Source organism: Amblyomma americanum, chromosome 9 (genome assembly GCF_052857255.1).
Source record: "Amblyomma americanum isolate KBUSLIRL-KWMA chromosome 9, ASM5285725v1, whole genome shotgun sequence".
Classification (NCBI taxonomy): Eukaryota; Metazoa; Arthropoda; class Arachnida; order Ixodida; family Ixodidae; genus Amblyomma; species Amblyomma americanum.
This window is the reverse complement of record NC_135505.1, coordinates 152,087,739-152,100,784: the sequence shown is the minus strand read 5'-3', so window position 1 is coordinate 152,100,784 and position 13,046 is coordinate 152,087,739. Positions and strand designations below refer to the sequence as shown.

Sequence of the window (13,046 nt, the reverse complement as noted above, 5' to 3'; positions counted from 1 at the left end):
CTCTTTAACCATTAGAGTTAGGCACCTGGTTGCAATTAGAGATTTGTAACCAGTCGTTAGTAACCGACTAACTGCCATACCAGTTTTTAGAATTTTGAAAAACGCGATTACCCTCGGCGCTGTGGTTTGACGAAATTTGGCTATTTCGACTAGTTACCACATAAATGCGTGTAAGGGCTGCACCTGTGTACGGGCGACACCCTGTTTTCCTGAAGGGAATATTAGAAGAAAAAATATCCGTGTAAGGGCCGCACCCGAACTTTCCACGAAACATGCAGGAATAGCCTTTGAAATGCATGAGCCATGGCCTCCATGATCAGCTCTGCCTGTGAGCAATGGTCGTGGAGGCCACGTGTGCGTGCACAGGTGCCGCCCACAGATGGCACTCGAGGCTGCGGGTCATCATCATCATCATCGTCAACTTTTCCCCTCCGGCTATCCATATCGGCATCAGTATCACAACTCCAGCTGGTGATATCAGTTATATATAGGCTAGCAATGCAGATGGTAAAAATGAGAATGGAAGAAATGGGCAGAATGTGAGGAGATCTTGGGAAAGCTGCAGAACGGTTTCCAAAAGGGCAGACGATTGAAAGACAATCTCTTCGTTATAACTCAGTGTACAGGGATAGCTGAGGCAAGTTGGAGGCCTCTATGGATGGCATTTTTAGATATTAAGGGGCATATGACACAATGTGAATCAGGAAAAGCTTTGTGGCCAATTGAAGGGATATGGTTCAGGTAGAAATCTGCTTGAGTTTCTACAATGTGTATATCCAGTCAATGAGGTGGTGGAAACATGGGAGGGAGAAACAACAAAACCAGCTAAAATTAAAAGTGGACTAAGACAGGGCTGTCCACTACCACCCCTACTTTTCGCGATATATGTGAGTCAAATGGAAAAGAGGTTGGAAGAGAGTAAGGTAGGAGTTGACTGGAGTTATATACAGGAAGGCCAGAAGGTAAATCAAATGCTGGCCGGACTGATGTATGCGGACCACATTGTACTGTAGGCAGACAAGCGAGATAGGCTGCAGGAACTAGTTAAGATCTGTGGTGAGGAGGGTAACAAGCTAAGACTCCATTTCAGTTGAGAGAAGTCTGGGATAATGGTATATATAAGGATGAGAGGGGAGACACACCTGAACTGCAAGACACCAAGACTGACCATGTAAGGACTTATAAGCATCTATGCGTATAATGAAGAGAAAAAATACCTGGAAGAGCACGAGAGTATTCTGAAGGATAAAGGAGAAAGGAATTGAGACATTATGAAGCATAGAGCACTGTAATAGGTATGAGGTGGTTAGAGGTGTATGGAAGGGAATCATGGTACCAGGCCTCACATTTTGAAATGCAGTCCTGTGCATGAAATCAGAAATACCATGAAGTCTAGAAATCAGACAGAGAAGTGTAGGAAGGCCTTGGGAACACATGGGAACACTCCGAATGAGGGAGTCCAGGAGATATGGGCAGGGCATTGTTCGAGGTTCGAGAGGCAAAACTGAAATATGATCAGAAGCTAACCCAAATGGAGAAAACAAGGTGGGCAAAAAGGGTGTACAAGTATCTACACATGAAAAGTATTGACATAAAATGGACGAACAGAACCCGAAAGCTAAGAACAAAGTACCTACAGGTGAGGGATGGGGCTCAGCAAAATACCAGTGTGAAAGCGGAGGTAAAGGAGACAGGAAGAATGCAGGGCACGAAAACAGGAGATCAAGAAAGAGCGGATATTTGATAACTTGCGGGGCAGTTCATTGGTTTTTGAAACCAGGACAGCACCTCTGGGAACAAAACCACATAGGTCCAAATTTGAAGAAGTGGATACTTTGTGCTCTGCCTGCAGAATAGAAACGGAGACCATAAGGGCACTTGGTTTTGAGGTGGGCGGAACTACGCCCAGTCCTCCCCGAGGGAACAGCAACAGGCATGGAAAGAGCGCTGGGATTTGGTAGGGAGGGCGAGTGGATGAGAAAAACCTGACATATTGACGAAGGGGAGGTTAGGAGACTGGTGGAGGAAATCAAGGGAGGGGTGAGTCTGGAGAGGAAAAAGACTGTCAAACTAGACATTTTAAATGTGGCATAGAAGGAAAGGGGAAAAAAATTAATTAACAAGGGGAAAAGTATAGACTAGGTGGCACAAGGTGTTGCCCGATACAAAGGGAAATGCCATCATCATCCATCCATCCATCCTTTTTGTGGCTGTCAGAGGCATTGGAGTTGTGGCAGTGTGTTAGTTCACCGCAGTTGTGGCTTTCATGTGCTGCCGCCGAGTGTTGCAATTTTAGCACACAATGGGCAAGCACATCAATAGCTACACAGCTGTGAGCTTGCTCTCGAACATTGCAAGCGTGCGGTGGGCAGGAAATTTGACATGGCTGAGAAGTACGTCTGACGATGCTGCACCCAAAAGGATGCACTGAGGAACACAAGGTACAAAAAGCGCGCTTTCCCAGGCAAGCCGTGCAAGCTTCCCAAACCAGAAAAAGAACTGCTCTAATATGTGATGGAAGTGCAGAACGACTACGCGTTGGCAGTGGACGTGCTGCGCGACTTCTTGTGGGGTGAGCTTGCACCAGAGCACAGCACCAGCTCAGAGTCAGAAGGCTCCGCGAGTGATGACTAAACGTAGAATAAATGCCACTTATTCCTTGATTTATGCGTTTTTACTTAATTTTTTTTTTCACACATTGTGTGTATGGGCCACACCCTGAAAATTGGCCCTTGAATCAGGAAAAAAATGCAACCCTTATATGCATTTATACGGTATGTGCACTGGAGAGGTTGCTTCACCTGCATGCTCTTCAAATGCGCATGTATTTTGCCACGATGCAGCCAAAATTTGTTTGGCCACAGCACTGAACAAAAGCGTGTTTTCGAAATCCTACAAACTGATAAGGCGGTTACTAACGACCCTTACACATCTATAATTGCAACCAGGTGCCTAACTCTAATAATTAAAAAGTTCATTCCTTGAAGTTAGTTAACCAGCTTACTAGTTAAGATGATTCACCGGTTTTCTGGTGTCTGCCAACCCTGGCAATAACATGCCGCAATACCATGCCCTGAAACACTCGGTACATGTACCACAACAACTGGTAGCACAAACATACTTTAGGCATGTTCTTCTTCTAATGACATTTAGTGACATTTGTTTTAGTGTTGAAAAGTGGAACTACTAGATCAAAAGAAGGACAAGCACATAAAACACATGATGACAAGCAGCCACCTTGTGGTCCTGTGAACGAGGTATGCTTGTCATCTTTGTACTACTGCCCTCATGTAAAAGCTTAATGAAGATCACAAAATGGCTGTTGTGAGCCTGGCACTGCTTTTTCCTTCTCATTATACTCACTGCACATTTTCATCTGCTGAGCTCATTTAATGTCTACCTTCCGGAACGGAATGGCAAATTACTCCCAGCTGATGTTTAAAGACCCACAAAACAATTCAACGCTCACCTTGGTCAGTCTTTGCTGTGAAGGTTCCCCAGTAGGATGGGGGCAGAGAGACCAGCTGCAGGACGATGTTGAAGAAGCACAGGATGGCCTGGCATCCTGGCAACACAGCTGCTCCCAGGTTCATGCTGAAGCTTCTGAACATGTTACTCCTGCACAAAACAAGTGTCAGTGCACATTAAAGAACCTCCAGTGGTTCAAATAATCTGGAGCACTCCACTACAGCATCTCTCACAGTCGCTTTGGGACCTTATACCCCCTAATACGAAACCAAACCAATTTGATAACCTGCTGCATGTCATACCTCATGGTTGCTTGCATCAGCAATACAACTGCTCTGAACACCTGCGCACACTCAGTGTAATGGTTGTAAAGCTGCTACACAAGCAAAAACAATATTTTATGAGTTCGAGCACTTTATCTGCCCTTGCGACTTTTCTGTGCAGAAAAACAAACCTGCTTATGCACAAAGCTTTTGTATTATGTGAAAAGATACAAACACCTTACCTAGCACAAATAATTCAATACTTCAAAGCATGTTCCACGCATACAGAATTAACACCTCTTTTTGGGCTAGTTGGCGCATACTTGAATTAGAGAAAAACTAGTGCCAAAACCAAACGCTTGTGTCTCGTCTTCATTCTTCTCTTGTGGTTTGCACGGTTTTGGCGCTAGTTTTTCTCTAATTCAAGCATGCAGAATAGTTTGATAGTCTAGATGTCTTCCACGAACACAACGTATGATGGCTCCACATGTCATGCTTGTACACAATTTTCACTTATAAGAACTTATCACCCATGCAAACAGTTTAATGTCTGTAAACATGCTATTCCTGCAAAAGAAACCAGCAAAAGCAGCCATGGTGCATAATGGACTTGAGGCTAGATCTTCAGAGAACTCAACGAAATGTTTGATTAAAACAAGGAATCCCCCTTCTGAGCCTCTCCATGTATATATAACAGTAACTTAATTCAGCAATGACAGTCTGAAGTTAAAATAGCTGGTTACATAAACACGACGAAGAACAGCATGGACAAGAGAGAGGAGACACTTGTCCTGCTTCTATGTGCTGCTTTTCGTTAATTGCGTATAAGTGATTTCGAACTACCACTGTAGTTCTCTCATAACGCGTTTTTGTTCGCACAAAGTCTTGCGCATACCACAGCCCACAATACTCAAGTCATATGGATACCTCACATTTCAAGTTTTGTTCATAAAGATGCCGGCAGACACTATATATAAATTGATCAGTAATGCACAGAGCCCCAAGAAGCTTCGGCAAGCCAAAAAGCTACTCGATCCAAGACTTCTATACATAAATGCCGACTGCCGACCTTAAATGAAGAAACGATACTAACGCGTATCTTATTGCTTAACCTGTCAGGATGTTGTTTTATTGTTGGATATGCGCCTGCAAATCTATATAATATTACAAACCGCGGAAACATTGACTACGCTACAAGCACATGCGTACTAAGAGAGAGAGAGAGAGAAAAAGGCGCAGCACAGGCCTTCAAAAAACCAAATGCCAAGTTTTAACAGTATGAAAGAATACGCGTCATAGCCAACCTGTTGAAATGCGAACCGCTTTCTTCCTTTCCCGACCTTGCACTGTTGTCATCCTGTGCTTACATTGAAGCTGCACGGTCCTGCGTCGGAAAAGTACAAGTATTTCACTTCAACGTACAACGAAATGAGAGATTACTGCCTCTACACACACACACCCACACACGAACAGCACCAACATACTTTTGAATAACGGCGTGTACGTACTCACAGCTAACAGCGCGACAGCTCTTGCCTTCACGTTTACAGGACAGCAGACTCAGCACCGGCGCATAACAGCGGGGAATTCTGCCAACGCAAACTTTCGAACCAAATACGACCACGATTCCGCAGACACCCACATGGCTCGCTTGCGATCGAGGCGAACGGCTTTCCGCTCAGCCCCCATTCACGAAAACATCGCAGCTACCTGAATGTAATGCCTTCTAATAAAGGTCATCGTCGCTTCAGCGTTGAAGCGCCTGCAAAAACTGCAAATCGGCGCGCTCACTCGGAAACGCGTAGCGGCTCAACCGACGGATGAAGAGCGAAACCAAACTTTTTCAAACTTCTGCTGACCTCCATTCGTACAGTTTACTTTCTTTCTTGCGCGCGCGCGCTGGCGCGTACGTTTGCTGCCAGATGGCGCCACCATCGTTGGCGCCAAAGAACCGGCTCTGCTCTTCATAACAGCACAGGGTAAGCGGGAAGTTTCGCCTTTCGGTTACAATTCGACCACACATAGAAAGCACGCCTCGTCTACCTTACGTGGTTCGACGGTGCGGGCTCCAATTTACAAATGAAACGTCAACGTTTGCGGCGGTATGTACCGTTCGGCGCGCGCACTCTACGCTCGCCGCTGAATCCGGTGAATGAACGCCGCCGATGCGGCCTTGAAGGTAGGGAGTTGATAGGATCCGCGGCTTTTAATTACTGTGAGCGTAGGCTATCAGCGACCTTGATGCATAAACCGGTATACGAGACGTTCCGATACGCTTTGCTTGCAATACACAAGCGTCTGCAATAAATAATGCAGAATGTTCTTGCGGGCTAGTTGGTTCATTCCAGATAAAAGGTGGGACAGGACCAAGTAATAAAGCCGGTCGTGGACAGGACAGGTGAAGGAGGAACGAAAACGACAAACACAGGCGCAGACTTCCAACTCTAAATTTATTCAAGACCAAAAAACAGACGCTAAATAAGCGATGAACCCATGCTCATAACCATAGCTGTAATTCACACAAGACCTGATAAAACCTAGAACATATATACACGTGATCAAACTTTTGCGTTGCGGAAGGGCCGATAAACCAGGGAGCACTCAGTCAGCATGTCCCGAGAAACTTGATGTCAGGAAAACGATTAAAAAACAAGCAAGGAACCTAACAATTAGCTTGAGCAAAGATATGAGGTGAGAAATACGCGAAGTGATGCAGGTGACCCAACAGGCACCTGGAGTAAAAGAAAGTATGTTAAAAATGATGAAAAAGCGATGAGATCATCGTGTGACGTATGGAAAAATCGGCATGAGAGGATGGAAACAACAAACAAGAGTAAAGGTGAAAATTAAAACCAGGTAGAGAATATGGAATGAGGTAAACAACGAAGAACAAGTATAAAGGTGAGCATAAAACCAGATAGAACTACATTTTCAGCCCTGGAGTACAGCTTACGATTAATTGGGATACAGAAGAGATACACTTTATAGGTGGTCTTCAAAAAACGCGGTGACAGCGAAATAGCCGCAGTGCTGACGCATAATTTTCACCATTTTTTTTTTTACGGTCTGAAAGGCTTCTGCGACCTCCCTTCCTCTTGATTTAAACAAAAAAGTAGTTCTGGGGTACAATTGGCGACCTCGTTGGCCAGCTCCACTGCCCAGAGTTGGGTCGTAGCTGAGCAGCACGGCCTCCCAGTACTGCTCGGTCCGGGGTAGGCGGATCCTCCGGACAGTTGATGTGGTCTCTGTCACATTGGTGGGAGTACAACTGGAACTTCCCTTCGCAGTTCTGACAATGATGTGCCGGATGGCCTTCCTCTTCACTGCCAAGTTCTGTTCACGTGCTCGCTCATCAAAACACCTACCAGTCTGCATAATGTAAACTCTTTCGCATGTGAGGGGAATTTTGTACACAAGGCCCCAATCAAACTTTGTCAACTGCTTTTCGTGATTGATATATAGCACTGCGGCCTCTTTTCTGTCGACACCAAAAGGCATGCTTAATCGGTGTCGAAAAAAACCATCCTGACACCATATCGATCGGTTCGCCGCTTTTGTCATGTTGTACGTGGGATACACGGGGAATGTTATACAGTCAGGGAATGTTATAAGGCTGCAGCGGCTTTTTCTTGTCCTTTTCATCCTTCTGTTTAGAGCCTTTAATAGGCTTTCATCACACGCTGCGGCGATGAGGTGGCGGATAACCGGCTGCGCGGAAACGTTCAACTTGCTGGTTAAAGCTTCGCTCCATTTTATGGTTGCATGATTTCTCTATTGCAGGTTAAGATTACGTTGGCACGTTTGGCAAGCTTAAAATGTGCGCTTCCAAACGACAGTGGGTTCTCGGGCTGTATGACCAGCAGGTGTGTGTTGAGAGCCGTCCGGCGGAGGCGGCGTGCTGGCCACCGTTCTTCGCTTTCGCCTTTCCCGTCTACGATGCACGACTTCGTCTTGACTATGTAGCTTACAGATAGAGCTCCAAAAAATTTTACAGCAAGTGCTGGAACAGAAACGAAATGCACAGCTGCATCACAGTAGAAGCGATCGGGGTGTCGGTGGCAATTACTAGCCAGATGAAATGCTTTCCTTTCGGTTCTGCCATCATGTCAGTTTTACGCTTATAATTGCTCGCATATTGCTCACCACGTCGTTAATCGAGATAGGCTGTATCGTTGCAGGCACTGGTTTTACCAACACAGATGAATGTGTATATCGTACCAGTATGGGGCTTAACCTAATGAAAGGCCAACGAAAAAGCTCAAAATGTGGCTGCGGACAGCACAACTAATGGCGGTTGTCTACTGAGTACCCGGGTTCGAACCCGACCGCAGCGGCCGCGTTTCGATGGAGGCGAAACTCAAAAGGCGCCCCTGTCCTGCGCGATGTCAGTGCACGTTAAAGATCCCCAGGTGGTCGAAATTTATCCGGAGACCTCCACTATGGCACCTCTATATATTTCTTTCACTCCCTCCTTTATCCGTTCCCTAATTGCGGTGCAGTGAGGTTCGGTTCGGGTGCCCACAGAGATATGTTCTTCAGTTAGTGCGTCATTTACTTTCCTCAAAACCAATTTTAATTTCAAAATGAGACCCGCCGCGGTGGCTCAGTGGTTAGGGCGCTCGGCTACTGATCCGGAGTTCCCGGGTTCGAACCCGACCGCGGCAGCTGCGTTTCGATGGAGGCAGCTGTGTTTCGATGGAGGCGAAACGCTAAGGCGCCCGTGTGCTGTGCGATCTCAGTGCACGTTAAAGATCCCCAGTTGGTCAAAATTATTCCGGAGTCCTCCACTGCGGCACCTCTTCTTTCGCTCCCTCCTCTATCTCTTCCCTTACGGCGCGGTTCAGCAGGTGTCCGCCGATATGTGAGACAGACACTGCGCCATTTCCTTTCCCGAAAAAAAAACAATTTTCATTTCCATTTCAAAATTTGAACAGGTTGGCTCAGGAGAGGACTAATTGGAGATCACTAGAAAACGCCTGCGTCCAGCACATAACCAAATTTACGATGGCGATGGTTTTGTTCAGATATAGCCCTCCTGAGCAAAAAAAGAGAGAGAGAGAGACGCAAGCTTCCCAGCGTACCCGTCTTTGCAAGAATATATTTGCAGAGACCTCAACTTCTCTTTCCAGAGGACCTCATAAGGTACGCTTCTTTAATAATAATAATAATAATTGCTTTTTGGGGAAAGCAAATGGCGCAGTATCTGTCTCACATATCCGCGGACACCTGAACCGCGCCGTAAGGGAAGGGATAAAGGAGGGAGTGAAAGAAGAAAGGAAGAGGTGCCGTAGTGGAGGGCTCCGGAATAATTTCGACCACCTGGGGATCTTTAACGTGCACTGACATCGCACAGCACACGGGCGCCTTAGCGTTTTGCCCCCATAAAAACGCAGCCGCCGTGGTCCGGTTCGAACCCGGCAACTCCGGATCAGTAGCCGAGCGCCCTCACCACTGAGCCACCGCGGCGGGTGGTACGCTTCTTGCTGATTCTTTTTTGGGAAGGACGTCTCCGTGACTGCGCGTCAGTTCTGGTCTTGCACGTGTTTTTCCCGGATGTGACGTCTTCGAGCCTTGATACCAGCTGGCACCACGGACGTGATATGAATGTGGAAGCGGCCATGCATCTCCCTCTGATGACGCGAAGGCCATCCCAGTGGCCTTGGTGTACGCTTCGGCAGCTGCCCTGCAGTTCGACTGAGCTGCAGTACCATGCAGCCCAATGCTTTTTGGAGTCGTCTCTTCCATCCGTGCTGTGTCCATCGAGGAGCGACCTCCAATTCTGCTCGTTTCGCCGCCACTCCAGCTAAAGTTTTGGCGCTCACGTCTTGATGTCCACTCTGCAGCTGCCCAATCCTGCAGGACAAAACTGACGTCGCCACGTTCGCAGCATCTCGCGGAAATACCGTGGCGTCTACGGTGGGATACGAATGAGGCGGCGAATTCTCCTCAGGTGGCGCCCCTCAGCCAACAGCGTCGACCGATTCTCATGCCATCCCCTTGGACCTGCTAGCGTGATAGGGTCGGCAGGTGAACGGGGATAACCACGACGCCATGGATTGGCGGAAGGGCGTTTTCGAGTGACATCTGCCGCTTTGTTCTCGAGTTGTATCCGACTATAGTAACGCACGAAAAAAAATGCTAATATATACACGCGCAACGTTGCGATGCTATATGCTGCAGAACTGATAAGGCACAATGTGTGGGGTTCAGTGTCCCCGAAGCCTAACGTGCGTCTGAGAGATGCGAATCAATTTCATCCACCTGGGACTTGTGCTGACGTTGAACACTACGCGGGCATCCTTTGTATTTCGCCTCCATCGAAATGAGCGGCAGCCCTGCGGTCACCGATGCAAGTGGTCCATGAAGTCCAGCAAAGTGGAAATTTGGGTCAGTTGGTGCATATATGCAGCGACGAGAGACACAAAGTTTTCTTCCAACACGGAGAGACTGAAATACCAGCGGTAGCGTGACAATGATCGTACCCTTTCCCATACCTGCTAAGCCAATATATGGCGGCTGCATATCCTATTCATCCTTGATGTCGCCAATTTTAACCGTCAGGTTTACTCCGTGAATCCCCTCACGGTCGTCGCGGTGTGGGCATGGCTCGGTCTCTGCAGAGCACGAGCTCTGCAGAGAACCCGTGAACTCCGGATAAGTAGCCGAGCGCCCTAACCAATGAACCACCGCGGCGGGAATGCTGCAGCAAGAATTGGGTGCGCCATATAACCCATTATTATGCAATAGGCTGTGTCCCGACTCGTCCCGATCCCGTACAATTTAAATTTATGTTTGGAAAGGTGCTCAACATTGTGGCGTGTTTGTGACAGCAACTGCTCCGGCTTTCATTCGACATTCCGCGCCTCTATGCTTCGCGCACGCCCGTCTGATGCGCTGCCTCGGGGATCGAGAGTATCCGTCCCTGCCGTGGACAGAATCGTCACCCATGTCCTGCAAAGTAGGCTTCCTTTTGGCACACCAGCACTGCCAGTGAAGTACACACGCATCCGAATAAACTATGGTTTACTAAAACGCAGCTCCTATGGACCAACATATTTTGCCAAAGCAACCGCTCCATTGCACGCATCTTGTCGAAATCGCCGAAATTTTGATATTTAAGAACGGTAAGATTTCATGCAAAAATGTTTGCTTCGAAAACGGCTATATCCAGCACTTTACGCATTAACATTTCACACAGTCGGAAAACGAAACTTCTGATCGTATACTGGGGTGCTTTTTCTTTTCTGTTTGTCTTATTGTAAGGCATTTTTTTTTTGAGTCCCCTGTCTACATGACTTCGAGAAACTGAAGGACACTAAAGAAAACCCGCTACGCCTGAAGCACTAAGAATGCTATCCTTCAGGAATAAAATGTGCGCTTCCAGCTAGCGACGACTCGTACTAATGCTGTAACGAAACCAGATAGATTGTATACAGATAACTTCGATTCAAAATTGAAATGCAGATTCTGTTTTTCGTGGCCAAGCATTCTGACGGAAATAAACGCGTAAACACGACTTTACACACGAGCAGGCTTAAGCCGTTTCTTGCTGAAATAAGTCCTCGGCGTCAGAGGTATTCGGCAAAAGTTAAAAATGGCGTTACTAACCTCCGCGAACTGCAAAATTGTCCCGCACGTGAGCTGACATTCGTATAGTGACGTTTCTGGTTTATTTGTCCATTGTTTGACATACACGAGTTTTGGAGTGAAAAGCGAACTCACTTACCAGTTGCAGTTGCCTTCTCCGTCACTGATCGACTGCGAACGTCTGGTTAGTAATGCCGCGGCGTCACCCGTCCAGTCCAATAAGCTTGATCACATGCAGAGTCGCAGTCTGTTGGAACAAGTAGCGTACGATGCAAGCGCCGATACCCCGATACAGCAGTCGGACTGAATTGCAGAGCACAGACTAGCGTGCTTCGGGAAAGGTGAAATTTTACAACAGCGATATAAAACGTACGCCGCAGTTCGCACCACGGCTCAAGTAGTCTTTGGATGGCTGCGTCAGTAGAAAACGCCAAAAGAAGGCCCGCTTAAGGCAGTCACTTGTGCTCTATAGAATCTCGTCCTTTGATGACAGGCGTCCGAAGAGGCTGCTTCCGGGCCGTGGCGAGGCACTGCTCACTGAACCAGTAGCTCAAAGCGCCGGCTGCAGTCTTGGGACAACGCCGCCATTATCGCTTCTCAGTGCCTACCAGTGCAGTTGTGTCGGCGTCGCACGTTCCTGGACGTTTAAGCCTGCTAGGGTTGGGAGGAAACTTTTAGCCGTTGAACCAGGCAGCGCTGACTCAGAGCTTGAGACACTCCCGTCCCCTTCGCTCATAACGCCGACAAGCTCTATACCAGCGTAAACAGCGTAGACCAGTGTCAAAGGTCGGAGAGCAAAAGCTGGGCACTGCAGTAGTTTACGTGCTCTGTTGACTACGTACTCTAGACACTGCCGTCGATGTCGCCTGCAATGGCGAAGAGAAACTGCAGGCTGCTGAAGGCTGGAGACACCGTTGCATTCAAGCCAGGACAAACCTGGCGTTTAGTCACCGAAGCCACTCACGCGTTGACTGCGTGGTCGGAATATTCGCCCTCGTCCACTGGCGTGTCGCGACTGTGTCGTCGTCGTGAGGGAACGGCCGTGGAGGCTCCCGTGGGCGCCCTGCGAAGGTTCCGAATGCAGCCAGGCGTCGCCTGCGAGGGCTCTCGCCAGGGCGCCGCCCGTCGGTGCAACACCGGAACTGGCCGACTCACGCCGCGGTTCGCTGGAGCGGCGGCAAACAATGCTCGCGCGCCTGCAGGAAGGACCTTGCGACCTTCTTACGGCCTAGAAAGGGCGACAGAAGGAAAAGATGGAAGTGGAGGGAAGGAAAGAAGGGGCACCTGTAACCTACCTTGGGACATGAGCTATCCTGCAGGTTTCTTGAAGCTACAGAACACTTGGGCTATTTGGCACATGCTTAAGAAGGTGATTCCACCACCAAAATGCACTAATTTCAATTATTGAATTTTTGTCGCAGTGCCACCTGATTTCGTGGCGTCATGGCTGTGGCAACCTGCTGTTGCGGTCAACGCCGATGTCACCAGCTTGGAAAAACCTCCCTGCTACACCTATTCCAACCGATTACTGATTCCACCCACCCACCGCGGCTGCTTGGTGGACCTGGCATTTGGCTGCTGAGCCTAAGGACGCAGGATAGAATCCTGGCCGCCGCGGCCTCATTTCGATGGAGGCGAAACACCAGAAGGCGCCCGTGAACTGTGTAATGTGAGAACGCGGTAAAGAACCCCAGGTGGTCTAAATGAACCCAGAGATCTCCACTACGG

At 48.1% G+C, this 13,046-nt stretch overlaps 1 protein-coding gene across 4 annotated transcripts in view; it reads right to left on the bottom strand.

Annotated features, from left to right (window-relative positions):
* Positions 1 to 12,383, bottom strand: part of LOC144104896 (uncharacterized) — a 29,139-nt gene extending 16,756 nt beyond the window's left edge. The window contains exons 1-3 of one of the 4 annotated variants that reach the window (XM_077638130.1): positions 11,458 to 12,383; positions 5,036 to 5,115; positions 3,470 to 3,618 (exon numbers count right to left, since the gene is read on the bottom strand). In XM_077638130.1, the coding sequence (XP_077494256.1) occupies positions 3,470 to 3,611 (142 nt within the window). In that variant the 5' untranslated portion in view covers positions 3,612 to 3,618; positions 5,036 to 5,115; positions 11,458 to 12,383. Of the gene's footprint in view, positions 1 to 3,469; positions 3,619 to 5,035; positions 5,116 to 5,239; positions 5,615 to 11,457 lie in introns of those variants that run through there. The other 3 variants (XM_077638132.1, XM_077638129.1, XM_077638131.1) reach the window with 3 other exon arrangements.
* Positions 12,384 to 13,046: the final 663 nt, after the last annotated feature.